Source organism: Toxoplasma gondii, chromosome X, assembly GCF_000006565.2.
Source record: "Toxoplasma gondii ME49 chromosome X, whole genome shotgun sequence".
In the NCBI taxonomy this organism is placed as follows: Eukaryota; Apicomplexa; class Conoidasida; order Eucoccidiorida; family Sarcocystidae; genus Toxoplasma; species Toxoplasma gondii.
Window position 1 is genome coordinate 6,071,163 of NC_031478.1, and position 27,585 is coordinate 6,098,747.

Consider the following 27,585-nt stretch of genomic DNA (forward strand, 5'->3'; position numbering starts at 1 on the left):
AGAGAGCAGCAACGGAGAGCCGCGAAAATGAAAAAAACGCGAAAAGGGAGTTGCTTTTAGGGAAGAAACAGAAGCAGCGAGGAGCAGGAAGGAAACGAGGAAGCAGCAAACGGAGAAGAGAAGAAAGCAAGGGAGCGGAACAGCGAAGAGCGACGACCCAAAGGCAACTCGAAGACAGACAACGCACAAGGCCGCTATACAGGATTCTAGTCCTCCAGAGATATATACGCAAATACTCACATGCTTGAAGCGACGATACACAAACATGCACATCAACGCGAGTGTTTACACGTATGTCTGCAGATGCTTTCAAAACGAGAAGAAGGTTTGAAAGAAGGACATTCATGCATGCATCGGTTTTGGGTTCCTGATTATCCTCCTTCCTCCCTCCTCTTCTTCGTTTTGCGAGACGTCGCAGTTGCCCTCCAGACGCACGAAGCATGCAGAGACAGTTCGTTCCTCGGTCCGTGGCGTCGACAAAGCTTTTTCGACACTCCAGTCGCCGTCTTTCTCTTCTTTCTCTTCTTCTCTTCCTCGCCTGTGCTTCTCCTTCTGCGACTCGCGCTGCGCTACACTCGAGCAGGCTCAGACGTACTTGCGAAGGTACTGGTCGATTCCAGCGAACGCCACTGCAAGATATCAGACAGGGCAAGAGCGAGGACTGGGGACAGAAATCGAAAAGCGCGTGCAGTCACGGAGACGTTCGACCGAAGACGCGAGAAGAGCGACGGAGCGGACATGAAACTCCGGTCGGCTTCCCTGTCTTGGCCGCGCCTTCTCCGTTTTCCACTTCCTTCCTCTCCTTTCCGGTTCTCCTCCGCAGTCCCTCACACTCGCGTTTCCGCCGGCTGCTCCCAGATCGCCAAACAGGCCGCGAGCGGCGAAGAAGAACCTCATGCAGAAGGAAGACAAGACAACATCTCGCCGAACAAGACGAGAAGGAGATGACACCTTGCACCGACGACCCAAATACGAAAACGGTTTCGAAAGAAGCAGTGCTGGACGTCGTGAAGAACGACGGAGGACGAACTTCTTCTCCACGAAGACAGACTTACGGGAAGCTGTGAGAGAGTAGGCACCCAAGACCTTCCAGGACGCCATGGACTTGTACAGCGCTCCCGCAGCTGCTCCTGCGATCGGCGCATTCGTCGGTTCGTCTTCGCGAAACAGGCCGAGGAGGTTGTTGAAGCAGCAGTAGAAGAGAGCTGCAGAAAAAGAGAAATGTCACAGCGCAACCTCGCGGACATGCGCATGTGACGCGAGATTTCTCTGAAAAGACGTACGCGTGCTTCCTGCATGTGCATAAGAGTATTTGGGTTCGGCAGAAGAGAACTCGATTTCACAGAGCCCACAGTTCGACTGGGGGGATTCTGCAGACAGAATTAGGTGAACTTTCTGCTCTCGAGAGCCTTCGGCTTTTTCTTCTCTCTCCTTTGCGAGCGTGGAGGAGCTTCGAGAAGAGAGCGCAGAGTTTCTTGTCCCCGACAAACAGCGTTGCCGTCTGCATGCTCTGCGCGTCCTCTCTCCCCTTTTCTGTCTCCGCCTCTCACTCCTCTCCTTTGGTCACCTTTCCACCTCGAGCACCCTCTCGTTTCCTGTTCCTTCCCTTCCTTATCTTTGAGCGCGTCTGCCTCCGCCTCCGTTCTCTCCGCTGTTTCTTCTTCCTCTTCTTCCTCTTCTTCCTCTTCCTCCTTTTCCTCCTTTTCCTCGTTCTTCTTTCTGCTTCCCCCTTCTCCTGACTTCTTCGTGTCTTCACTGGCTGCGTACTGATGGTGCCAAGCTGAGCGCCTGCCTTGGGTGCGTAGTCGCTGCAGCCGTTGAGGATCGCGTTGAGGCGCAGGCGAGCTGTGCTGCCTCCTCGCTTGAGACCGGCTCCGAATCCGTACAGTCCACCGAGAGTCAGACCTGAAAGCGAGAAGAGAAAAACTTGCGCAGACAGTGAAGACCTGCCCAGCGGAGGGTGAAGGAAGACGCTGCATGGTAGAGAAGAACATGAAGGCCCAGAGGCGAGAGCGAGGAAGCAATTGCGGGAAGAAGAGAGAGAGGCTCGAGTCTGCACAAAAGAGGGGAGGAAAAACCGAGGAGAAGAAGAGACAGAAGGCAGGAGACAAAAAAAGAGACAGAAGGCAGGAGACACAGAAGAGGAGAGACGAAACGCACGTATAGGAGAGAGAGAGAAGAAAAGGACAGAGAGGAGAAGAGCGCATACGAAACGAAGAGGGACTGCAAGGAGACAGAAGATCCAACGGAAGAAAGACAAGTTGAAGAGAGGTGAAACGAGCGGACAGCTCACAACGCTGCTGTCTCCGGCCGGCCGTCACGGCCGACGCGCGTCGATCCTCGAGGAGAGATGGTGGCGAGATCTCTAGCGCGTATAGGGCGCAGGAAAAGTCGCGGAGGAAGGCTGCGTTTTCGCTCTCTTCTCTTCTTCCGTCCTCTCTGCAGACTTTGGGACTTACCGGCTGCGTACGAAATGCCTGCAGAGTAGGTGACTTTGTCTCCGAATTGCTTGCCGTAGCCGTTGAGGTACAAGTCGCCGGCGATCTTCGCAGGCTGAGACGAGAGCGCGAAAGAAGACTGAGAAGGATAGAGAGGAGCAGAGAGAGAAGTTGGAGAGACGGGAGAGGAGAGAAGCGAAAGATTCGAATGGACTCCGCCCGTTCGCAAGTAGTCATCATCGAGTGCAGACGCCATCTTGGAGCGGAGAGATAGAGTGAGACAGAGAGAGACGGGGAGAGCGGCAAACGACGAAGAAAGCGAAGGAAATCGGGGAGGAGCAAGCTATTTCTCCTTCCGGCCGCCTCAGCGCTTCGAGGAAAGGACGCGAAGCTCAACCGAGCAGATCGGCTGGGGCCGCGAGAGAGAGAGACGAGACGGGATGCCGTCGCGAAGGCCAAGTGAAGAGAAGTTGCGAGGAGACGCGAGCACAAGAGTCTTCTGCGGCAGAGCTCGTGGATTTTTCACAAGGCCGCGCCAGGTTGCCGAGATGGACGCGAGACAACGACGGAGCGACAAAGAGAGAATTGGAGTCGAGACCGGACGCAGAAGCACTGGACCGAGCCGCCTGCGCCTGCGTCGGCTGACGACGCGAGGCCGCGGAGAAACTCGCTGCGAAAAGGACGTTGGACCGCACAGATGCAACGAGGGGAGAAGCGAGCAGAGAGAAGAATCACTCAGAGCAAAGAGGAGAAAGCGCGGAGACAGGGAACGCGGTGTTCGGAGAAAACGTTGCAAGAAAAAGAGAGACTGCTTCTTCTCCAGGTTCCGCGAGGCCGAAGACACAGAGAAGAGACGGCGCATGCGAGACGACCGCACAGAGTTAAAGGGAGAAGCCGCGAGAGAGGAAAACGCGCAGAAAAAAGAGAAACCGCGAAACGCGTCTCGGAAGAAGGAGAGAGACACTGCGTCTCCTTCCGGAGGGGAAGAAAGGCGCGAGCAGCCACGACGATTCCGAAAACGGAGGAGGCCCGCGCCTGCGGGGAGAGAGAAACGTCTCAGCTTCTCGCTGCATGCAAACAAAGAAAGATGCATGTGCATGATAGGCGGCGGCTGGGTCGCTGTCTCTTTCTAGGCGTCTTCTCCGTTTGTTGTCGCTGGCACCTCCTCCTCTCCGCTGCGTGCTCTCGCATTCGCGTTTGCATGCGCTCGTTTTTCCAACAGAAACGGTGTTCTTCTCTCCTCGCCTTCTCCTTCTCCGCATGCAAATCTGGACCCCCTCGTCGCCGCCCTCAGACCCTCTCTCAACATACCGCGCGTCTGCGCGCTCTGCGGTGTGTACACACACCCGACCGGAGCTGCTCCTGCCTTGTCGGAACCGCAGACTTTCGTTTTCCACTTCCTTTTCGCTTCTCTCCACGCGTCAACGGGTCTCGCTGCAAGTCCCCGAGACGAATCTGTTCGTCCTCAACTGCTCGGCCAAACACAGCAGCCGCTTCCTCGCCCGGTGGTGTCTGTCTGTTTGTCTGTCTGTTTGTCTGTTTGTCTGTCTGTCTGTCTGTCTGTCTGTCTGTTTGTTTGTCTTTGCGAGAATCTTTTTCGAGGATCTCTTCGACACAGCGCGTCCGAGCGTCCAAGCTCCCAGAGGCTTCGACACACTAAACCAGGGAGAGAAGGGAGAGCGAACGAAAGCGAGACGGAAGGAAGGAAGGAGGACAGGAGCTACAGGAGAGGAAGCAACGAGATGCACTAGAAATACAGGAGACAGAGAAGGAGACGCGCGGTCGAGGGAAGACAGACATGAACATGGAGAGAGAGAGAGCGCGAAAGGAGAAATGAAGAGTTGGGCCACAGAGAGCGAAGGAGAAAGACCAAGAGAGAGAGAGAGACAGAGCAAGAGGCTCAGAGAGACAGCAGGGGAGACTGTAGGTCTATAGGTCACCGTTTTCAAGGGAAGCGAGACGATGAGAGAGGAGTCAAACGCAGGGAGGAGAAGAAGGGAGACTGACGAGCAAAAAAAGGAGAAAAGAGGAGACTGTCGAGGGGAGACAAGATAAGAGAGGCGGCGAAGCGGAAGAGCGGTCGACCGAGTGGAAGCCACTTTGCCCAAACAACTGTTTACAAGATGCACGGTCGCCTGAAGAAAGCGGAGCTTGCTGTCGGGGCAGAGCAGCGAGCAGAACAACGCGAACGAGTGAAGAAGGGAGTCTTTCTTTTCCAACATCTGCTCGACCAGAAACAGAGAAAATGCTTCACTCCAGAGAACTTTGCTTCCACTGGGAAGCTCCTCGAAGTGTCTCCTGAGATCGCTGTACTCTGGGCATTTCGACGAGACATGCTCACTCACTTCATCCATCTCCTGAAATCTCGAACTCCTTCGACTTTGTTAACTTCGACCGCTTTCTCTTCTTCCCCGTATTCTTCCTCGGCTTCTTCTCCTGGTCCTTCTTCCCAGGCTGCGTCTTCCTCTCCTCACTCTTCTTCCTCGGCTTCTTCTCCTGGTCCTTCTTCCCAGGCTGCGTCTTCCGCGTCTTCTCTCTCCTCAGCAAGAGTCTCTGACGAACGACGCGAGCAAGTCTGTTCGGAAAACTCTGACCCTCTGCCGCGAGCAGCGAGTTCGTTTCCTTCCGCGGATGGCGAGGAGAAGTTGTCTCTTTTTGGCAGGGACTTCGCCTGCGGGGACGACCAGGCAGAGCGCAGGCTGTTGCGAGAGGAGTTGTCCGTGACTCTTCATGCCATTGGAAAGAAGAGTGCAAAGTCGTACTGCGTCTGGAGTCACCGGACATGGACCCTCGGGCAACTCTTAGCCTCTCTCCTGGATGCAAAGGATGTCTCCCTTCTCTCTTCTTCTCCCGCGCCTTCTTCGTCATCCTCATCACCTTCCTCTCTGCAAGACGGGAGAGAGAGGCAAGAGGACGAGCGCCAGGTCACGCAGCTTGACAGTGCGCGAGAGAAAGGAAGAGAAGAAGAACGAAGGGAAGAAGAAAGAGAAGAAGAAAACAGAGATTTTCAAGAAGCTGTCACCCTCCTCGACGAGGAAATCCAGCACTGCAACGCACTGCTTCTGCGGCGCGGCGAAGACGGCAGAAACTTTCACTGCTGGCAGCATCGGTCGCAGGTCATCGCTTGGCGGGTCGCCGTGCATGCGATGCGCGGGAGGAGAGAAGAAGGGAGACGAGAGCGAGGAGATGCAGAGGAAAGGGGAGAGAAGGAAGGAAGTCACAGTGCGCAGGAGAGAGCAGAAGACAGCGCTGAAGAGGGGAGCGAGGAGCAGACGGTGGCAGATACACTCGAACTGACAAAGACGTTGATCGACAAGGACTTCAGCAACTACTCGGCTTGGGGGCAGAGAGCACAGGGCCTCGCGACAGGCCTCCTGAACTGGGATGCTGAACTCGACTGGATCTGGCAGGTAGGACGCAGTGAAAAAGAGAAAGCAGAGGGAAAGTGAAACAGAAAGAGAACAAGAACAGAAACGGTCGGACAGCGAGAGAAACAGAGGCCCCTTTGTGCGCTGAGGCATCCAAGTGGTTGCCTCGAGCCTTTGTTCTGTTTTTTTTTTCGTTTCTTTGTCTGGCCGAGGTTCTCCGCGCATGTCCCCGCACTCGTCGGTTTTCGCATGTGCGCCTTCTCACTGTTTGCTTTTTGGCGTCGATGCCTCAAAGAGCGGAAACTCCTGGACTTTGAGTTTCTTCTCGTTGGGACGTGAGCAGCGCTGCACACTGCGGGAGGGCTCTTTCCCTTTCCCTGTTTCCTTTTGTTTCCGACTTTCTCCTCTTCTCCAAGGTTCTCAGGCCTTTTGCGGTCTCTCTCTGAACGGTGGCCTCGTTCTCCATCCTCTCTAGCTTTGCGTCCTCTCTCCTCTTCTTCCTGCAGGGTCTGTACACCGAGCCTGGTGACCAGACGCTCTGGAAGGTGTACCTCTCGCTGCTTGAACGCACCGTGTCGCGGCTTCCCTCTCCTTCTGTGATCGCGTTCTTCCCTCTGCCTCCGGCGGTTCGCGGGGACCTCGACGCGGCCGGCCTCGCTTTCTGCGTCTGTTTCTCGGTTCCTGCTTCAGTTGACGCCTCGCAGTCTCGCTGCTTTCTCCACTGCCCTGGGGAGAGAAACTGCCCGAACTTCAAAGGCGCTGGTGAGTGTCACCACCCCACGGGGACGCTACCAACGCGAGGCGGAGGAAAAGACAAGGCGAAACGAAGCTTTCGGACGGCTCCTCTCTCATATTTACCGAAAGACGAACAACTTGCAACAGTACATACATATATATATATATATATAGCTAGATAGATAGATATTCACAGTGACATATCTATATGTAGAGTGCACATATAGATATGTAGGGTATATCTATATCTATATCTATTTTTCTATGTATGCATGTATGTATGTATGTATGTACAAGACTTGACAACGAGTTGTGCTTGGTGATTGGGGTATCGGCATTCACAGAGAGGCTGTAGAAGCGCGAGCTTCACTTTCGGAGCTTTCTCGCGCTGTGTGCGCACGCGCGTTTGCCGAACTCCGTGGGTGGTCCTCGTAGAGCGCAGTCGACAGCCAGTGCCCTCTATGTCGTCGGATGCGGATGTTCGCTGAGACGCAGCGAGTTTGCGCTGACCTCAGACACAACGCGGTGTACACCAGTCGCTGAGTAGTGAGTTGGAGCACACCCGTGAGCAGCTGCATCTGAGGCATTCTAGCGCGCTTAGAGGTTTGCTGGAGAGCTCGGTGAGAAGAGAAGTGAGAAGGGCGCTTCAGGCAGATTGAAAGGCGAAGCCGAATTGGAAGAGGAGTGAACACCGTGGACGAGTGTAGTAGAGCGGAAGAGAACCCGTGAAGAAGCTTTCATTTGCCTTTCAAGGAAATTGGAGGCAGCGAAAGGTTTACTGGTTGCCGTTTGTTGCTTTCTGAGTGGTTTGAATGCATCTGGAGAGAAAGGGATTCACTGCATGAACTATCACTCTGTAAAAGATGCACTGTGCTTTGTCAGTCTTGCTCCCCGCAAGAGACGAAGTGGCGGAGGAGACACCTGGGGCGTTGCATGCGCAGTTTCAAGTTCTTCTTCTCGGCTCCGAGAGCACGCAAGAGATGTGCGTTTCGCGCGTTTTTTTCTACTTGAAACCCCCGATTCATCCGTCGAGAATAGTGCAGAACTTCAGTCAGTGAAGTTCTCCACCAGCTCTGAAATGGAACGCCAGACGCGGTTCTCTCTGCCCTGGAGCGTGTGAACAGGAAAACTCATTCGAGGCAAGTGGAAGCCTTTGAGTCCTCTCGCGACTGCCAGCACAGAGGGTCTGAACCCGACGTAAGTGTGTGGAGAAGAGAAACCATGGACGGTCTTTGTTTTCTTCTTTCTCAGTGTGTCTCTGTCTCCAGAGCTTCTTCCCTGTGGTTGCGAGCTCTTCCTTCTCTCGGCTGGTTCGCCCTCTGGCTTCCTCTTCTTCGCTCTTCCCCTCTTCTGTCTTCTCTCCTTCTCGGCCTCCCGTCCTCGTCTTCTTCCCTGTTTCTCTCTTTTTCTCAGGTGCCTCCTACGCCGCTTGTTTCTTCGCGCCGGTTCTGCCGTTTCCTCTCGTGTGAAGGCGATTTCTCGGAAATGTTCGCCAAAACTTTTTTGCCGCCTGTTCTGCTCTGTGCGAACCTGCAGCATCGGCAGAGGCAACAGGGCATCTTCGACGAGCCCAGTCTGGCTTTTCATCTCCCCCGATCCGTCGGCAGCTGCGGTGTTGGCCGCCGAAGCCGAGGAAGGCCATGGAGAAGGTGGTACAGAAGCTCCGACGAAGAAGCAAAGAACGAACGAGAGAAGAGACTCGCTGACTTTCGAATTCCTCCTCACTTTCTCTCGCTTTGCCGGCGCCTTTCAAGCCGAGGAACAGCGAGCGCGAGATCACCATCTGCTGCGTTTGCCGAAATATGTCGTTGCTCAAATGCAGCTGCGAAACTCTGCTCCTCGAGACTCCGCTTCTGACATCTCTTCTGCTCGCTCTTCTCGCAACAAAGTCTTCACTGACATCCTCGAGTATCCCTGCCGCCGCATTCGCTTCCTTGTCTCTCCTTCGTCCTCTTCCGCTTCTCCCTCTTCTTCTGCTTGTTCTGCTTCATGTTCTTCGTCTGCCTCGCTCGCTGCGAGTGCATGCTCCCGAGGGTCGTCTTCGTGGCGGGTGATCTCTCAGCGCGTCGTCGCGCCTCGGCCGCCTGCGCGAGAGGCAGAGAGTTGCGGAGAAGAAGAAGCGAGTGAAGAAGCGATCCGGCAGACGCGCGTCGAGAAAGAGTTGGCGAAGATCGACGAGCTCCTTGCACTCGAGCCTTCTTGCAAACAGGCGATTGAGACGAAGTAAAAATAGAGAAATGGTGGAAAGAAGCGATTCGGACTTTCTTCGTGGCAGAACTGGAGGTGGAGGAACGAAACGAAGTTCAAGGAGACAACGTCTGAAGTCCAGTTTTGAACTTTTCTTGCGTGCGAAAATCTCTCTTTCTCGGTGTCGCGCGTTGGGGTGCGTTGGGCTGCCTCTCCTCTGTTGCTGCTTTACGTTTTTCGAGCTGGACGTTCAACTTTCGAACAACCTCTCTGCCACTGCATGTCACCTCTCCGTCCCCTTCGTTCGGTGGAGTCTCGCGTCCACATGCAGTCTCGCCGTGGTGCTCGTTCGACGTTCGCGGTTTCTCGAAGTCTCCTTTTTCGCGACCTTCCTGCTTCGTTTGCCTTCGTCGCGCTCGCGTTTCAGTTCAGACGACAAGCCGGGGATCCGTACACCGAGCAGCCTGCAGCCGTTGCCTTCTGCCTTTCTTCGCTTCCTAGGTGGCTTCTCCTGAGAACGTTCAAGCCAAGCAACTCTCTCGACGAACAAACGACCCTCTGTCGCGCCATGGCCCTCGCAGATCCTCGTCACCAACGTCTCCACGACGCTCGGCTTCTTCAGCTAGAAGTCCAGTGAGAAGACAGAACCGTTTCGCCGCCCACATTTCGCTGAATCTGACAACTTGCGCTGCTCTGCATCCGCCCTCCCCACCCTCTAGTCCAATCCACCTGAGCGTGTGTGCACATGCAACCACATCTGCATATATATATATATATATGTATATATGTATATATGTATATATGTATATATATATATGTAATAATATATGTATATATATGTATATATATATATATGTATATATGTATATATATATGTAATAATATATGTATATATATATGTATATCTATATATATATATATATATATATATATGTAAATGTGTGGACGTTCATACTCAAATGCAAATAGATATACATATGTGTTCAGCTACAGATGCGTCTATACATGCTAATTGACAGGGATACATATACGTCCACATATATCCATCAAACGTGTGCATTTGGATATACAGTTTTTTCCCCAAAGGTAAATACAACTTTGAATGAATGTGAGTTCTCCATGGAAAAACATTCTGGAATCTCCAAGCCCTTCGGGTCAATACGGCAGCATGCATCTCTCTTTCTCTCCATAGATACATAGATAAATTTGTATGTATGTATATATATATATATATATATTCATATGCGTATATGTCAATGCATGCACTGGTGAGCGTACCACTGGGTGAAAGAAGAACAGTCTGCGCTACGAAGAGCGCTTTCTTGTCGTACCTCTTTCCTGCTTTACGGCGTGACCTATGTTTCCTTCCCATGCATTTTTCTCTCAGGAAGAAGATCCTTTCTGCTGCTTTCTTCGAAAACCAAGGAGAGCCTCGTGGAAGCGAGAGCGATGTTTCCTCGGTCACGGAAAAAACGAATAAACTTGAAGCTGAGAAAGAGAGAAACGAGCGACAGACGGACGCTCGAGAGAGGCGTTGCTGCGCTCTGGACCTCTCGGCCATGGGACTAGAGCGACTGTCTTATCCTCTTCTCGTGGACGTAGGAGACAAAGTGGAGGAACTGGATCTAAGCGCCAACCTTTTTTCGGATCGGTGAGTCGCCTGCTGTTCCTCTGCGGCTTTCTTTCTCTGAAGCAGCCTTGTTCGTTCTGCTATTTTATTACACGTGGAACTTCCTCTCTCAGTTACGTTTTTCTGGACTTCTTACTCCTTTCTTCGTTTTTCTCCGAGCTTGTCACTCGGGTCCTCGAGTCGGAGGTTCCTCTTTGCGTTTTTCTGTTACGCAGACTTTCTCTTTCACCCAGGCGGATCGAAGCTTGCGACTGCATATCTCCACGTCTATGCATACATACTAAATGCTCGACTTGTACAAAAGCGAAAGTTTTGTGGAGTCCGCACTGGCTTGTCTCTCGGGAATCTCTCCGTTTCCCGGTGTCGGAAGTTTCTTCTCCGGTTTTGTGGGGCCAGCACCCGTTTCAATCCTAATCGATTTCGCTGCACTGCGAACCGTGAATCAACCGTTTCAATCGCTTGACACACTCGAAGTGAGACTTTTTCACTTGCAGTCGCAAAGCGCGTTGAAACTTCCAAGTTGTCCTCGCTCGCTTCCTCATCCGAAGTCTACGTCTCATCAACGCCTTGTCTCGCGTCGCTTTTCGCTTCAACTCTGCAGCTTCTGGGCGAGTAGCCATATTCCTTTTCTGCCGAAACTTCGCGTTCTTCGCCTCAGAGAGAACAAGAGAGTCTCGCTGCTCTCCCCCGCTCTGCTGGCCATTGCCGACCTGCCTTGCGTGGAAATGTAAGCGGCGGAGCTGCAGAGGAGACAAGAAACCTGAGTGTCTGTACACCCCGTCCCCTCGTGATCTCGACGATTTCTCAGTCCTCGCTCTTGTCCGACCTTCCCTGCTCAGCGAAAGCGCCTGCTCTTGACCCTGAAGTTCATTCGCTGTTTTCGGAGGTCCTTCCTTCTCTCTTGCTCTTTGTTCACCTCTCTTCTGCTGGCTGTGTACGCACATCCATTTTACATGTATACATACTATATATATATATATATATATATGCTCAAATCTGTATCCATGCATATATATAAATATGTATGTGTATATATATATATATTTATCTTTATGTAAATGGATGAGTGAACTGAGCATTTGCCTGCGTGTCTTGGTCAGGGTGGATCTCTCTTACACGAGTCTCCGGTCGCGGAGAGAAGAGGAGAACTCTGCAACGTTTCAGCTGTACCTTCAACTTTTAAGCAGGGAACAAGAAGAACGGCCGTTTACCGCGGAGGATGCGCAGCTCTCGGAATCGCACGAGAAAATCAAAGCAGACGAGAAAAGCAAAACAGAAGAGAAAAGCAAAACAGAAGAGAGTGCATCGTTGCCACTTCGTCTGAAGAAGTAGGTCCCCCGTACCTCGAGGAAAGGAGGAAAGTGCAAATGCGGCAGTAGCTCACGTACCTCTTCTTTCTGTCTTCTTGTTGCATCCACCTCTTCCTCTCTCCTTTGTTTTTTCTTTTTCTTTCCGTGTTTCTTCTTCGCTTCCTCTCTTTCTTTCCTTTGTTTTCCCTCTGTTATTGTTCCTGCGCCTTTTTCCACGTTGACGTGCACTTTCTCCGGTCTTGTCTTTTTCAGCGCGGCATGCGTGAACATTTCGGCGACGCCGCTCGCCGCGAGCCTGTGCGCCGGCGGGGTTTTGTGGGGTCTCTTCAGAGTGGAAAAATGGAGAGACAGTGCGGGTGGCAAAGATGCGGAGCGAACTCTCCTTCGTGCTCTCTGAGGCGCGAGACAGCGAGAGGGGAGAGACGTTCTTCCAGAAACTGGAGAGACAGAACGGCCCAGAGGAAGACCCTCTGTTCGAGAACAAGAACCCCCGCTGAAAGGAAGAAGCGAAGGCAACGAATCGAAGAACGAATCGAAGAGCAGAAGGGAACCAAGTGGAGACGCGAGAAAGACTGAGAAGGAAGCACAGAGAGTGGTATTGTGTGCAGCAGGTGGAAAAGTTGAAACCATCATGCGTCCTCAGGTGTTGTTTTTCCTTCTCTTTTTTCCTGGCATCGCCGTGTCATACACATGCGTGGTATTGTTCTGGATATTTTTGGGTTTCTGCATAAGTTCACGCATCGTACACTGGGAAGTATCTTCTTCTTTGCAGAAGTGGAGGCCTTTGGGGACTTCAGAGCACAGCGCTTCTCGCCCTTCGTGTCTGTACATCCCACCGTTTTCGCACGTGAAAAACGACTCAAAGAGGCTGAAAAGATCTTCGTTGGACAGATTTCCTCGTCCGATCTCTTCGGGTGTACACACACCTCTGCAGTAGCGCGCCGCCTCTTTCTCCAGAAGACGCAGCAGGGATCTCCTGGTTATCACTTGAAGAACGAGAGGCGCTGCCCGTGAGGAAACAAAGGCAATGAGGGAACGCGGTGTCGACTTCCTCGATGAAGTCGCTGCTCATTTTCCCCTTCGAGCTCAGATGTCTCCACCCAGTGTGCTGTTACACAAATCCGTACTTCTTGTAAAGAGACACACCAAAGAAATGGATAGAAATGAGTGTACATGGACAACACCAAACATTTGGCTTTGCTGAGTTTACCGATCCTTACAGACCCACATGCACCCGCCTCTGCTGCTCTCTGTGTGGAACTTCGCCTCGAGAGAAAAACGAAGCGAAGCAGCAGACCCGGACGTTTTCTCCTCGTTCGCTCCGGTGTACTTGGCTGACTTCAGTGGAGGGACGAGTCTTGGTTTTTTAACTCGCGAGTCCTTTCTCGTCTAGCGACAAACATCTAGATGGAGGAGTAGCACTAGGGTGGTGGCAACTTAACTTCGGCATGCGACAGATAAATCTCTCTCGCACTGTTGTTCATTTCAACACACATAACCTGAGTGAGGATCGTCTGACGGGAGCTACAGCGATGGACCTACCACGCTCGGATGCCTGTTTAGTTTCGTCTCGCTTTCTCCGGTGCTACGTACAGACGCCTCACCATCTGGAACGAACAAAGAGTACCTAGTAGTACACTAAGACGGCCTGTCTCTGAACATCAACATCTGAAGCTGTCAAGGCCACAGTAGAACCATAGAGAGAGCGGATGCATATAGCGACATACACAGGCTCCTCCTGTATATAATACGTAAGATGAATATACAGCACTGGAATCTTATTCAGTCGAATCTGAAGATCCGCCAGCTGCGCATACACCTGATTTCGAGCAGAATCTCCGTCGACCGGAAGGTTTTTGCCTCGAGGCGCGAAGGTCTTTTCTCGCGAGCTCATTCTTCGTTTCTCATTCCTCCGCTCCAGATTCCCCCTGCTCACTTCTCGTTTGGCATTTCTCGTTTGGCATTTCTGCGTCCCTGTGAGTGAATTCTTCGCATTTCTCTCCCTTGGAGATTCCTCTCAGGCGCCGATTTAGAACAAAACACTGCCTTTCGTCCAGCCTCTAGTTCCTGCGCACATCCATCTTCTTTGCTTGCACGGCGAATCCTCCTCGCGGTCGTATCGGTCTTCGTTGCTCGCCGCGCCGCCTCTGGGCATGGTCTGCTGTGGTTTCTGATTCCTCCGCGACGTTCTTTTCGACTTTTCCGTGATTCAGAGAACTCTCCCTTTTCGTTTCCTCGCTTCGCGGCGCGCAGAACCGGCAAGTTCAGGGAGGAGGCGGTGGCGAGTGCTCGGGAGACGGCCGAGAGAAGGGAAAAAGCTGCGAGTTGTGCTCACCGCGCGGGTGGTGTGTATGTACACCGCGCTGTTTCGAGATCGGCGACCGCGTTTCGCGTTCTCCCGTCTTTTCGGATTTTTCCTCGCCCTCGCTCGGCCGAAGGAGTGCGTTTTCCGTTTCTCAGCGCCTCGTTTTGTCCCTTTTTCTTGTTCGTCGTCCAGCTTCTCTCCTGGCACTTCTCCTCGCCGGCATCTCTCGGTCTCGCTGGGCGCTGGGGGCGTCACTTCTGCCTTCTCGAGATTCAGGTGTACCTACACTCTCCTCCGCGGCGACAGGGTGACTCGCGTAATACTTCGCACGCGCTCCTGTCGCGTTGTCTGTCGACCTGACTCGCTCTGCTTTCCTTTCGGTGCGGGCCAAACTGGTTTTTGCGCCTTTTCTCAAGTCAGTCGACCCCGAGAGCGCCTCTCCTTTTCCTGCGAAAAAGAGTCGCGAGGAACGGCTCCCGAGCTCCCTCGTTTCCTCCAGACCTCGTGCGCAGGCAGTCAGAGTTGGTTTTCCGTTTGATGACGTTCCTCGGCCTCTCCTCTCCACTGCGACACAGTCTGAAACTCCTTTCTTCCCGACAGTCACCGCTTCCGTGTGCTCTCTCCCTTTTCTGAGGACGTCTGCTCACCCGTTCCGCCGTTCGTCGAGTGTACGTACACCTCTCTCACCGAGTGATACCGGGTGATCCAGCCACCGTCTCCCTGTTTGTGTACAGACGCGTTCTTTTACTGCCCTGCCTGCAGCTTTTCGTTCGTTCTTCCCAATCGTATCGCGGGGTGCCGCGTCGCTGGCGACCCTGCTTCGTCTGCGTTGTCGATCCGTCCTCTTTCGACTACTTTCTGTTTCGACACCTTGCCGCTCTTCCAAAGAAAGACCCTCTCTCTGTGTCGCACCCGGACTCTGCGTCTTGCCGCGCAGCACCGAGAAACACAGTTTCCTCTGTCGCCGTCCGCGGCCTCCGCTCCAGGCAAAGAGGTCTTCTCCGCAAGTCCTGTGTGAGCGTGCGGTGGATGTACACCCGAGTGTTTGCCGCGGTCGACACGGCGCGGGGTCCGGATTAATCCTCTTCGTCTTCCACTCTCTTTCACCAAAATGTCGTCACTTTTCTCCCAAGAAAAAATCGACAAGCTCGCAGACAAGCTGGGCGTCTTCGTCTCCGTCGCCAGCGAGAAGGTCAAGGAAGTCACTGAGAAAACGTAAGTCTGAGGAGAAAAGTCTCTCGAGCCGTCTTCTTTTGTCGGAGAATAACACCGAAACAATGTTCCTCTGTTCTCTGCAAATGACAACTCGTCTACCTTCCAGTCGCACATCTATGAGCAACGAGAGACATACAGACAGAACTCGACTTCTCATCTATATCTATCTATCTACGTATATTTCGATAGCTATGTATCTAAATCTATCTATTAGTATATCTATCTATCTGTCTCTCTATCTATCTGTCTCTGTATATAGCGGTCTATTCTGTGGCCGGTTTGATGAAGGAAACTCGTTCTACACATGCCTCCTAACCGCACAATCGTGTGTTTATTTATTTATTTATCTATACATATACATATATATATATATATATATATATATCTGGTGCAGCTACTGTCGTTTGTGTTGCGATGCTGGATATGAGGCTCTTTTTCACTTGTTTGTGTTGGACCTTCGGCATTCATTTTTTTCGGCGTTCGTCTTTTCACAGGCTGAGCAAAGACAGCCCCCTGGAGAAGAATCTGAAGGAGGCGACGAGTGACAAAAACTGGGGATGTCCGACCACGATTTTGAGCGAAATTGCGAGATGTTCCTTCAACTGGTAGGCGCGGGAACGCGCTCGTCCTCTGTTGTCCTCTGTGCTTTTCAGCTGTCTAACGAGTCTTGCCAGTTCGAAGGCGAAGGCTGTTTTGAATCGTTTGAATCAGCTTTGGACGTCGCGACACTCCACACAGAAGTGGAGATCTCTGTTCCACGCGCCCCTCTGCGTTGACCGACTTGGAAGAAGGGTGGAGAGACTCTCTCTGTGCCGACAGAGAACGGTCCTTCTCTCTGATCGCGTCTTGAAATTTCGAAGAACTCTTCTTGTGTCAAGCACTTTCCTCCTTTTCTTCTCTCTTTTTCTGTTTCCCTGTTTCTTCTCTTCTCCTCGCGTCTCTTCTCAGTCTCTTACCTGCGCGTTTCTCTCCTCTTTTCGCGCCCGCTCTTACTCTCGTTCTCGTTGTCCCTCCTCTCTTCCTCTCGCTTGTTCTCTGTCGTACGCTGTGCTCTCTTTCTTTGCGAGCGTCTCTCGCGTTCAGGCTCCTTTTCTCGTTCTCCGTCATCCAGGTTCTGCACCGTCCTCAAGAGTTGGCTGTGGAGTTTTCCTTGGGGGCATGAACGGGACGGGGTGTCTGGACACCGCGCGCTTCCTTTCTGAATGCTTTTGCAGCACGGACTACTTGCAGATTATGAAGTTCCTGTGGACAGCGTTGTCGGAGCCTCCGAAGAAGTGGAGAAGAATCTACAAGGTGCGGATCTGGAGAATTTCGCAGAGGAAAGTTGTCTCTCCACAAGAGACGCCCTGTTTCTTCTTCTTCTTTTGCGATCTTCTGTCGTGAAACCGCAGGACCGCAAGGAGGTCTCCCGTCACCGTCTCCAGGTTCTTCTGTGGCTTTCAGTGCTCTCCTGTTGCGTGCGTCGATGATTGATGACTCTTGGAGCTTTACCAAGCCCTGCAGACTTCACGGGCGCGAGCGCTCCGGTGGTGTGGTTCGCGGACATCCAGAAATATTGGTTCTGTGTCTCCTGAATGAGTCTACCTGACACGGAGGCCTCTGTCGACCTCTGTGCTTCTTCTCAGCTCCGTTTCTTTCCTTTCTTGTCTCCTGATAAGCCGAGCAAAGGGTAAAAGAGTGCGTTCACCACAACTGGGCTTCTTTCGAAAAGACACTTGTCGCAAGTGCGTCTGTCTCTTCGCCGTTGAATCGACCTTCTCTCGAATGGCGTGTCTGAAGCCGTTTTTTTCAGTTGCTGTCGCATCCTGTTCTCCGGTTTTTCTCTTGTTTCTTCTCCGAGGAGAGACCTCTTCGGCGTCGTTTTGTCCGGAGTCGCGAGAACCGCTTCGTCATTTCATGTCGAGTAACTTTGCTCTTTTGCAGGCTCTGACGTTGCTCGAGTATCTTCTGAAGAACGGCTGCGAACGAGTTGTCGAGGAAACGAGAGAAAACCAGTTCGCGCTCCGCGTTCTTCAGCAGTTCAGCTTCACGGAGGAAGGTCGAGACAAGGGAGCAGGAAGTGCGTACCCTTGACTTTTCACTTTTTACCTCTTGTCGTTTGACAAACAGAAGAGAGAATGCTGCTGCAGCAGTTAGTTTTCCACGGAAACTACGCGTAGCAGATGGAGAGCCGATACCTCTCGTGTTAAAACGGCGAGAGAGACAGTCTTCAGAGGCTATCGTATGGTCGGTACCGTCGTCCAGGACGAGTCGCATCTGCAGCAGGACCGTTTATAAGGCTCTTCCAGGAATGCGGATTCCTCCTTTGACTCGCGATTTGCAGTCAGGAGATATCTCTGCTTCCCGTCCCGCTCCTGCCGCGCGTCCGTCGCCGCTGGCAGCGAGTCCTTCTCGTCGTCCTTCTCTGCTTTCGTTCTCGCTCACCCGTTCCTCGTTTATCTCCAACTGTGTCGCCTCGTTTCTGTCGGCGGCGGTGCACTGTCGCCTTTCATTTGAGAAGCGCACAGATGCAACAAGAAAAAACTCTCTTCTTTCTTCCACATCGCTACACTCACTGCATGCACAGGAGTCCACGACTCTGCTTCGTATCTGCATTGCAGAGAGTCGGATTTCTTCGCTCTGAACGCAATGTCCTTTTCCTTTGTTCCTGCAGTTCGCGAAAAAGCGAAGCTCGTCTGTCGGCTTGCCTTTGACCCGGAGCTGCTCAAGGAGGAACGAGAGACAGCCCAGAAAAACAGGAACAAGGTAACTTTTCGAGTCTCGCCAGATATTCGTATACATATACATACACATATATATATATATATATATATATGTATATATGTATCTGTATAGGGCACCGTTGCGTGAGCATTTAGGCGGGAGATGTCGTTTTCCTTTTACCATTTTTGTTCACCTGGTGAAATCCACGTTCCGCGTTTTTCCACAGAGCGAACTAACCGCGTAGGTCACGTCTCTCCCATGTACCTCTGGACGGCCCGACTTCACCTTCACCTTCTTTTCCAAAATACACACACCCCTTCATCCTTCCAACCTACAAATATGTATGTATATGTGTGCACTACTCGTATGCATGTATATATATATATATATATATATATATTTGTTTATGTGTATGTGTGAATGAGTTTGTGTGAGAAGGGGAAGTTCGCGAGAGAGAGGTCAGTGCAGAGAGGATCATGCAGAGACACCCCGCCATGGGGTTCGTTGCGCCTGTTTTTTCAGTTTGTGGGGATTGGCGCGCGCGGCGAGCGGACCGGTTCGGGATTTTCTGCGTCAGGGCCGTCCAGTTCTTTCTCGAGTTCCTCTGCCTCCTTCTCCTCCTTCTCGTCGAGCGGCCTGAACTCGCTAGGCACACGTATGCGCGCCGGCGAACTCCACACGGCAGGGCGTCCCTTCGGTGCTGCGCGCCCTGGAGCGCTCAGCCCTGCAGCTTCCAAGAGTCGAGACGAACGCCAGAGGTGAGAACAGAGAGAAAAGAGAGAGGAAGAAAGACAAGGGAGAACAGAGAGAAAAGAGAGGAAGAAAGACAAGGGGGAGGCGCATGGTGTGGAGCAAACGACTTCTTGCACTCGCTCGCGTTCCTTGTTTCTTCTCTCCCGCGGGTCTCTCCTGCGGTCTTCTCGCTGTCAACGCCTTTCCTCTTTCTTCTCTCCTGTCTGTGTTCTCGCCTCTCTCTCCTCTGTCTTCTGTCTCTCCTTTACTCGCCACATGCGTCTGTCTGCTGGTCGCGCAGCCCGGCCAATTTCCACCGAGGCGAGACGGAGGACAGCCGCAGCAGCGACCGTCGCGCGTCGCCGGCCGGGAAGCACGCGCATGCAAGCAAAAGTCGCGAGGAGGAGAAGAAAGAGCGAAAGAAGGGGACCAGCAAGAAGAAAGAAGACAAGGAGGAGACAGAAAAGAATCGACGCAGACACCGAAGCAACGAACAAATCACGTACGCCGCCACCGGGAAAAACGCCTGTACACAGATGTGCAAATACACGCACATGTACAAACATACATCCAGACACACACACACACATATATATATATGTATATATATACATATATATATGTATATATGTATATATGTATACATATTTATGCATGTAGGGTTGCAGGGGTCTTCTTGTGCTTGTTACCTCTTGGATGCTTCTGAGATGACACTTGAAGACACGCTGTATTTCCTTCTCTCCTTGCTTCGCACGCGAATTCGCCTGCGTCGTGGGGTGCATGCGTTTTATCATGTTCAGACCCAGCGACGACTTGCTGGCACTTGATGAGCCTCCGAGCTCGTCGCGTCCCGAAGGCGGAAGCGCCGCGCCTGCCTTCCCCACAGATTCTCTCTTTGGAAATGGTAGGGACTTTTCGAGTGTGCTCTGGAAAGAATAGCGGAATGCCCGTGAGACGTGATGGATCCGAGAAATAGAGGAGAACTCTGTCTTCCCCTTCGATTTCCTGGACGCTTGTGTGACTCGTCGAGAGTAACCTCAAGTGGACAGCTTCTTCGCGTTCTCGCGAGTCCGCCATGTTCCACTCTGTCGCTCTCTCTTCGTCTCTCCATGCATCTCCCGCTTTCTCCCTCTCTGCATGCATTTATAGCTACCTGTATCTGTGTAGCTCTCGCTATACGTCGATGTCTCTCGCTCGATCTGCTTCTTTCTCTTTCTCCAAATCTCTCTTCGTTGGTTGCTGTCGCTCTGCTTCGTTTCGTCTCGACTTGCGCCGGAATCCAGTACGGAGAGGAGACCGTGGGGATTCGAAAGAACTTCCGAGATGAGTGCGTTGTGAAGGAACTGCACACAAAGGCCCTTTTATGCAGTTCGGTCCGGTGTCACTACACTCGAATGACTTGGCTACATTATGTTTGCATGCTCTTCACTGTGGACGTAGTTTCTTTCTTCGTGCTTTTCCTCTGCACGAAGGACACAAGTCGCGTTCTCAGCTGTTTTCTCTGCCTTCAGTGTACCCCCCTTTCTTCTCGGCTGTCAGTGTAGTCATCTTCTTTTCGAACTTTTTTTTGCAGATGACAACTGGGGGAACTTCACGGCAGCGCCTGCGGCTGCATGCCCGCCGTCGGGCAGCAGAGGCAACGCGTTGCCGCCGGAGTTGTTTCCTTCTTCCTTGTCTTCTGCAAATCCGTGGAGCAACCCAACTGTCAACGGCGCCAGCAACGGCGGCACTGCAACCGACTTCTTTGGCAGTTTCCAAGCGGCGCCGCAGCCGGCGACGACTGGGGTACGCGCTGCGATTTCTCTGTGTCGAAGAAAACGCTTCGGGCGTTCTCCTTCGGTGTATGTGCGCCCCAGACGGAGCTTCGTGCCTTCTTCCGTTTCCTTCTTTTCGTGAAGCTTCGCTCTTCTTCTGCGTTTTTTTCGAGGTCTCTCTCTGTGCAGCTCAAGGCAGACTCAGTGCAGAGGAGTCAATTTTTTCGAAAGAAGAGCTCGAGTTCCCGGAGCGAAACGACAGCTGGTTTCTTCGTGAACCTCGTTCTCTCCTTCTCAGACGTTAATTGCTCTCCCCAAAGACTGTGTCCTTGTTCGCCTCCGTTCTGCAGGTTGCATCTGCTGCTTCTGCCAAGTCCGTAGACTTTTTCGCTGAGGCGTCACAGCCGCCGCCAGCTGCGGACAGAAATCCCTTTGCCTCAGCAGCGCCCTCGACTGCCTCCCAGGCTCCGAAGGAAGGTGAGTGAGATCTTGCATGCGGAGAACTGTTAGCAGCGAATAGGTGAACGCAAAGGTGGAGTTATGTGCTCGTGCCTGCATGTGTCCAGCAGGGGCGCGGGAGGTAAGAAGTCCAGTTCAGGCCCAGCAGGAGCAGTTGCGCTCTGGAGGACTCGTTAGGACCGCTTCCACGTCTCGATTGTGCACCTGTTTTCTGTATCCCCTGTCTGTCTAAAGAGACCGGGATCTGCAAACTGTAGGTCCGTCTCTTCGAAAGGTTTTCCGAACCCTGTTAGGAGGCTGGAAGCCGCGGGTGAAAGTGCATGCGCTGCGCGGAAAGATCTCGGATGTTGCGAGTCTTTGGTGTGACTCTCCAGGCTTCTTCGCCGATTCGAGATTCGCCATGGTGAACATAAACCTCACAGACGCCGGGACACAAGCGCGAACGCAGCCGGCAGCCGGCGCGGCCTTCGGGGGTGTCGCGGCTCCAGCCTTCGCTGTCTCTGGCCCCGGTAAGGAAAGGAGCTGCATTTTCTACGAGGAAGAATTCAAAAAAGGAAATTTTATTCTAGGACGAAACTCCCGTTGTGTACAAGGGAAACAATATCCTTTCAAGAAAAAAAATTCCATTCAAGATCGCCCTCACCTCATTCTGCGCGTGGACGCGTCGGTGTTGTCGATTACACGTACATGATACATAGAGCGAAACCGATGATCTGGAGGCTGTGGGAACTGCAGAGGAGACTCAATGAGGCATCGAAGCAACAATTCGAATGAACTGAGTAAATCCTACAGGGCGGAACTGTCTCCGTCGACGACTTGTTGTGCAGTCCTTGACTGCCCGTAAGGCATTCGGCGCCTTGTTCCACTGTGGTCTTCTCTCAGTCTTTCGACCTTCCCTCTGTACTTATATGTATATATATATATATATATATATAAAGGCATCTACAAATATATGTGCCTACCTGTATACCTGTGTATCAGTCCATCTTTCTAGCTGTCTATGCATGTCTGATTGTTTGTGCATCTGTGTCTCTCGACGTCGATGACCTCATAGACGTCTACCTGTTTGTGTTTGTACCTTCGCGCATAAGTGCCTCTCGAGATTTCCGACTTTTCCCTGTCTTTTCTCTCAGGTTTGAATGCAAATCGCGCACCCCCGCCGACGGGGTTCGGCGACGCTGGAGCTTCTCCCGCTGTCGCAGCGCCTGCGTTTTCCACCGCTTCGGCGCCAGGCGCTTTCCCTCCGGCGGCTGCGGGACCGTTTTGCGGCCAGGCCGCTTCTGTTCATATGGGCAATGCCGCGGCGTCGCAGCCGAGTTTTCCGCAGCAGCCGACCCCCCCACAAGGAGGCGGCGTTTCTGCCTTTCCACCAGCCTTCGGGGCCTTCCAGGCGGCGCCCGCGTTTGGAGCCCTAGGCAGCGGTGTGCCGAGTGCGGGTGGCGTCGGCGGCGCGGCACTCTTTTCTCAGTTCCCCGGATCTCCTGCTACGACGGGGTTCTGAAAACACCCGAGACGCGCGACGGTGCGCCTCTGCGGGCGACGACACCCGCTGATCACAGAAGGACCTTTCGAACTCGAACTCTTTGAACTCAAGGAGTACACCAAACTGTCTCCAGGGACCGTAACGACCGTCTACCGTCTGTGCGTCCGAGTGCAGCCTCGGGGGGGGGGGGGAAGCGGCCTCCGAGAAAAAAAAGACAAGGAGTCGCGAAGGAAGCTGGCTTGCTCGCAGTCCGACGCTCGAGTTCCAGTTCGCGTACGCAGTTCGAGGAAAAGACACGGCGCAATCTCGAGGTGTACATACACCGTGGGGGCGGTGCTGGCGCGTGGTTGTTCTTCCATGTTTTGAAAAGGAACGGGACGAGTCCGTGTGGTAGAGGGGGAACGGTGAAGGGCGAGAGCAAGCGGCAGAGGGAGGAGTCGATAAGAGAGACCAGCCTCGCGGTCAAGAGGAAAGAGTGTTTCGTGAATCACAAGCAACGATGGAAAGCTGTGGGGGGAAAGAAGAGCTTTTCTTCGAGGATTTCGTACACAGGGAAGACGTTTTTGCGTGGACGGCACCCCAACAAGGAATATGGGAGGCAAGTCTGTTTCTTAAGAACGGCAGCGACCGGAGGTGTACGTACACCCCAAAAAGAAGTGTTTTTTTATCTTTTCTCGTTTGTTGTTTGTAGCCCTGTCGCGTGAGCGGGGTTCTCCTGAGGAACGGCCTAGCGGGAGAGTCGAGAAATCCTTTGCTCGCTGTCTCTTTCACCACTGTGACAGAAAGCCTGTTGCCTAGACACAAGCCACGGTTCGGGGAAACGGGGCGAGTATTTGCCACTACATAGAATTGGGACAACATCGAGAAAAATGGAGAGCAAAATGTCGCACTGAAACGCAACAGAAGACGCGAAAAGACGAATGCAGCAACAGTGAGTGAACACGGAGCCTCCTCAGGTCCCGTCTGTCGATACACCGGGTCGCTGTAACTAATCATCACACTGGCGTTTCACATGCGCATTTTAACGGCAGAGGCACAGGACTCCACGGCAGAGAACACAAGACAGAAAGGAAGGCAAACCGCTCGCAGACGTTCCCAGAAGCTGCTAGGGGAAAGTTGACCCTGTCTACTGTCGAGAGTCAAGGTTCCTTGGAAGAGTTTCACACCAAAACATGCGGAGGAGCCACACGTGGTTTTGAAGAAATCATCCCGGTAGAAAGTGTGGGAAAGTCGCTTCTGGAATAGCGCTACGAACCACGCTATCTAGTGCCCAAATCCTTCTGAAGTACGTGACGACGCTGGAGGGATACCTGTAGTAGTTCTCTGAAGCACAGGGGCACTCTCTGAGCAAAGCCTGTGGTCAATACTCCAGTTCGCTGCGCCCAGTGTAGTGTGCAGTTCGGTAGAGATTTCAATGAATAGCCAGGAGAGCCCAAATGTCTCTTCGCTGAGACCGATACGTTTTGAGTGGATACAGCGCGAAAAATTGAAACAGCGTGTGCTCTTTCCAAAGTACCGCGGGTGTCTTATCACACACATCAAGAGATCGAAAGTTACAAGAGAGCAATAGTGGTGAAGGTGACTCAGACGGACGAGCCACGAAAAGCATGCGACAGCAGTTTTCCCTGATGAAGTGAACAAAGAAGTCTAAGAACCCGTTGTTTTCGTCGTGGTGGTGGAGTGCTAGACTCCTCCACCGGTGTCGACAGAGGAGGCCGTCATTCCTTTATTCCTAGCATTTGGACCGGCTCAAAAGAGCGGAGAGAGAGAAAAAAAGCGAGAAACTCAGCTGTAGACCTCCACAGATACAGGAAGAGTACGGAACGTCTTCCTGTACGAAAAACAAGAAAGATCCGTAGGCCAGAGCTATCACGTGTGATTCAGGTGCGCACAAGGAGGGAATTGCAGGATAGAGAAACAGCGCGAGGGTCGAATCTCAGGTCTGCCAGAGGCCAGTTGACATTGAAACCGTTGAAAGAGTTTGACCACACCCCAACGAAGCAACGTGAGAATATATCTAGTTCTCGGTGTCCTAGCGGGGACTCTTGAAAGTCGTCCTTTGGATCGTACTTGTGAAAGTGGATTTCGACTGCTCTCCCGTGGTCTCTCAACGAGACAGACATCCCTTTCTTCCAGTGTTGTTCCAGCTGTTTCCTCTTTCACACGCGAAAATCGAAACTTCATAATTGAAAGAGTGCGTCTTGACACTCCCCTCGGAGAGGCGCAATGCGGTATGCGGAGAAAAAAAATTGTGCGGTGGAAAGCGTTTTCCGACACGAAGGAAAAAAGCGCAGCACGAGTGAGTCCGGCAAAGACCGGAAAACGAAAAGGGTTCACGAGCGTCTAGACGTGCAAAAGCAGACACACGCGTCTGCTTTCTGTGCACTTGCTCTCTCTGGCGAAAAACGCATCGAATAAAGCAGCCTCTGTACACTTCTGGATCGTCCGGCTGGTCCTGCAAGAAACGCTCACTCTGTGACCTTCGGACAAGAGTGCAGATCTTCTTTGACAGCCTCTTGACAGCTACGCGAGGGCCTCGCTTGTGCTTCGTTTTTATTGGCCTTGTACGGCGAGCCGCCATTTTTTTAGAAGGCGAGAGACAAGACTGTCGCGAAGATGGTCGCGGCTCCGAGTTTCGCGAGGGACACAGCGAAACTCGAGGCAGCAGACGTGACTGTGACGAGCATTCTGCACTGGGCTTTTGTTTCAGAGGCTTCAGTCGACGAGCAGAGGTAGCAGAAGTGCCTACTTTCGTCGGCCGGAAGGGCACCGGCAGTGAAGGTGAAAATTTCTTGTCCAGAGATGTTCTCTGCAGTGAGTTGGGAGCCAGGCAAAGCTGTGGAGAGCACGACAGGCTCGCCGCCGCACTGTTCGTCGTTTCCTGCCAAGAATACCGTGGTGCGGTCTGCAGGTTCGAGCGCCATCGAGGGTCCGCAGCCGAAAGTCGTTTGTTCCTTGGGCGCAACAGTCACTTTGTGTTGCTTTTCCGAGCAGATCGGCGCCACGGAGACTCGAGGAACGGTCTCTTTCGCCTCCATGGGCGTCGCGTCTTCCCCATCCTTTGGCCTCCTTACCTCCACACCTGGAGCAGAGACCCCCGCGGCGGGCGAGTTCGTCGCCTCAGGTTCCTCAGAAGCGTCCGCCGAGCCGAGTTCCTCGGTCTCTTCTTTCTGCGCAGACGTTCCCGTGGGGTCTGCATTGATTGCGGAGCTCCCAGGCTCGACGGGAGCAGCGGCGACCGCGCCGTGTGCCGTTTTCAGAGTGACGAAAATCACACAGGAGTCCTGGGAGGCCGCCGACCCGGCGGCGGGAGGCTTGGGAGAGGGCTCCGTCGACGGCGCGCAACGGAAACAGATTTTCGTGTCTTTCTCGACAGCGTTCTTTGTGAAACTCACCAGGTAGCCCTTCGGATCATTCGCAGGCTCGCTGGCGGGCAGCGGCCTGAGGGCGACCTGAACGAGGTCTGCGTCGACGAGTGTCGCGCCACACGAGCCGTCGGCATCGACTGCGAACGCCCGTCCGTCAAGTGGAACCAGTTCGGGGAAGTTTTTGCCGCAGCGAAGACGCAGAGGCGCGTTTGTCTCAGAGACCAATTCCACGGGCTTCGCTGGCGAGTTGCAGACTGTCGGTACGTCTGCAGCCTCTGCGAACAGACCGGAGAGCAGCAGCGTCGACCCCGCTGTGGCGAGGAACGAGACCGACGACGAGACTCGCATTTTCGAGGTGTCTCCGTAAAAGAAAACCTACGACGGGAAACGCGTGCAGCGGCTGTTTCGTGGATTTTGGAAACGACGCGCGGTGAGGACGACGAAGTGCGAGTGGTCGAGAGAGACACAAAAACAAGAGGTGGTGTCTTTATGGAAGGGAAGCGCGTGGTTTACAAAGAAAAACGGACAAAAAGAGGGACCTCGAACTAGACGAGACGCACACAAAACTCTCCAAAAAAGAAACAGTCAGCGGGGCAACCACAGCGTAAACAAATGTGCGTGGAGACTGAAGAAGAAATAGTGAGGCTGGAGCTGGCCTCTCGCCTTTGCTGTCTCCGTCTCAGAGAGAGATCGCCGGGGACGACCCGGAGAGAACCGTGAAAGCTAGGAAGCCGAGAAACACTTTGCCCCTTTCCTGGACCGCATCGCCTGCCGCGGCTCCGGACAGGGAAAAAACTCGCCTGACTTTCTCGCCTTCAAGCCGCCGAGCGGCTCCAGTCTATCCGGAGACAGGTCGCAGTGCGAGAGTGCGTTTTCGGATTTTTGAATGGGCTACCAAAAGTGAGAGACGTGGAAACCTCGCGTGGGGTTTGTCTTCTGTGAGGCTTCAGAAAAGAACAGCAACTTCGCGGAAGACGCCCGCCAATTCGACTGATCTGCGGTGCGTCGACGACGCTGCCGATCTGTCGCTGCCACCCGGAAATCGACAGTGCGTAGGCGCTAGCCGAGAGTGAGAGGGGAAACGGAAATGAGGAATTCATTTCGTTCAAGAAAAAACAATGCCAGTCAGACAGAGCAACTGGAATTTCACCACGCGTTCTACCGGTCGGTTCGAACTTCGGCATACAGCCTGATCTAATATGGAACTCTACCTTTGCAACTCTCAGGACAGGAGCTTCACAACTAGAGGACTTTCTTTTCAACATGGGTGCTATCGCACCGGTCCAGGGTATGCATCTGATCTGTTTCTTTCGCTTTATTTGGAAGCACTTGCTTTTGTAGGCTGTGTTTCCGTCGAGAGGTTCGCCTCATTTCCTTTTCTTCTGTTTCTTCTTGACTCGCAGCTCCATCTTACACTTTTGTTTCGTTTTTTGCCAATTCTTCCAGCAAAACTTTCACGTGTGCAGAAAAACATCACCGACTTTCTGGAAAAAAACTGCGGAATCCTCGGTTTCACGTCGGGGACTCCTGCTCCAATTAAAAAGAGATGCAATTCTACTTTTCGCTTTCCCCTTTTCTTCAAAGCGACAAGTGACAAAGACGTCCATCAGTCCGAACGGTTTTTGTCACACACAGCTTGCTTCAAGACGACTTACTGCAAGGACGATCCGATTTTTTCTCCAGAGTTGACAGCACTCGTTCTTTCCGGTGCAGAGTGAAAAGAGCGCCTTGCTGTATTCCGGCGACGAACATGTCCGTTCATTCTAGCATAAAGAACAACTCTGTTTATTCCAGAGTAGAGAACACCCCCTTTAAATTTTTTGGGAACACAGTTCTTTCTTCAATACTTAGAAGACTCCTTTTCGTTTAAAATGTGACAACTCGCTTTTCTGTAGACT

The 27,585-nt window shown here is 52.7% G+C and overlaps 5 protein-coding genes across 5 annotated transcripts; 2 read left to right on the plus strand and 3 right to left on the minus strand.

The window, feature by feature from the left end:
• Positions 1–102: 102 nt before the first annotated feature.
• On the minus strand, positions 103–3,342 carry TGME49_214150 (mitochondrial inner membrane translocase subunit TIM17, putative). The gene is made up of 4 exons (XM_002370707.2): positions 2,460–3,342; positions 1,768–1,905; positions 1,056–1,205; positions 103–629 (listed from the first exon to the last, which is right to left on the minus strand). Exons 1-4 carry the CDS (start codon positions 2,692–2,694, stop codon positions 586–588), a joined length of 567 nt encoding a protein of 188 aa, XP_002370748.1. The 5' UTR covers positions 2,695–3,342; the 3' UTR covers positions 103–585.
• Positions 3,343–3,634: 292 nt separating this feature from the next.
• On the plus strand, positions 3,635–13,891 carry TGME49_214170 (hypothetical protein). The gene is made up of 9 exons (XM_002370709.2): positions 3,635–5,848; positions 6,313–6,568; positions 7,666–7,738; positions 8,078–8,764; positions 9,230–9,361; positions 10,116–10,379; positions 10,960–11,085; positions 11,459–11,686; positions 11,921–13,891. Exons 1-9 carry the CDS (start codon positions 4,562–4,564, stop codon positions 12,063–12,065), a joined length of 3,198 nt encoding a protein of 1,065 aa, XP_002370750.2. The 5' UTR covers positions 3,635–4,561; the 3' UTR covers positions 12,066–13,891.
• Positions 3,860–4,660, minus strand: TGME49_214160 (hypothetical protein; the record flags this gene model as incomplete). The annotated part of the gene is made up of 1 exon (XM_002370708.1): positions 3,860–4,660. The coding sequence occupies one exon, from the start codon at positions 4,658–4,660 to the stop codon at positions 3,860–3,862; it is 801 nt and encodes a 266-aa protein (XP_002370749.1).
• A 96-nt stretch (positions 13,892–13,987) lies between the features above and the next one.
• TGME49_214180 (ENTH domain-containing protein) lies at positions 13,988–23,504 on the plus strand. The gene is made up of 12 exons (XM_002370710.2): positions 13,988–15,188; positions 15,683–15,793; positions 16,403–16,481; positions 17,112–17,247; positions 17,842–17,933; positions 18,414–18,649; positions 18,925–19,125; positions 19,424–19,527; positions 20,197–20,408; positions 20,728–20,854; positions 21,211–21,345; positions 21,970–23,504. Exons 1-12 carry the CDS (start codon positions 15,085–15,087, stop codon positions 22,335–22,337), a joined length of 1,905 nt encoding a protein of 634 aa, XP_002370751.1. The 5' UTR covers positions 13,988–15,084; the 3' UTR covers positions 22,338–23,504.
• A 424-nt stretch (positions 23,505–23,928) lies between these two features.
• SRS46 (SAG-related sequence SRS46) lies at positions 23,929–27,134 on the minus strand. The gene has a single exon (XM_002370711.2). The coding sequence runs from the start codon at positions 26,033–26,035 to the stop codon at positions 24,905–24,907; it is 1,131 nt and encodes a 376-aa protein (XP_002370752.1). The 5' UTR covers positions 26,036–27,134; the 3' UTR covers positions 23,929–24,904.
• Between the last annotated feature and the right edge of the window lie 451 nt (positions 27,135–27,585).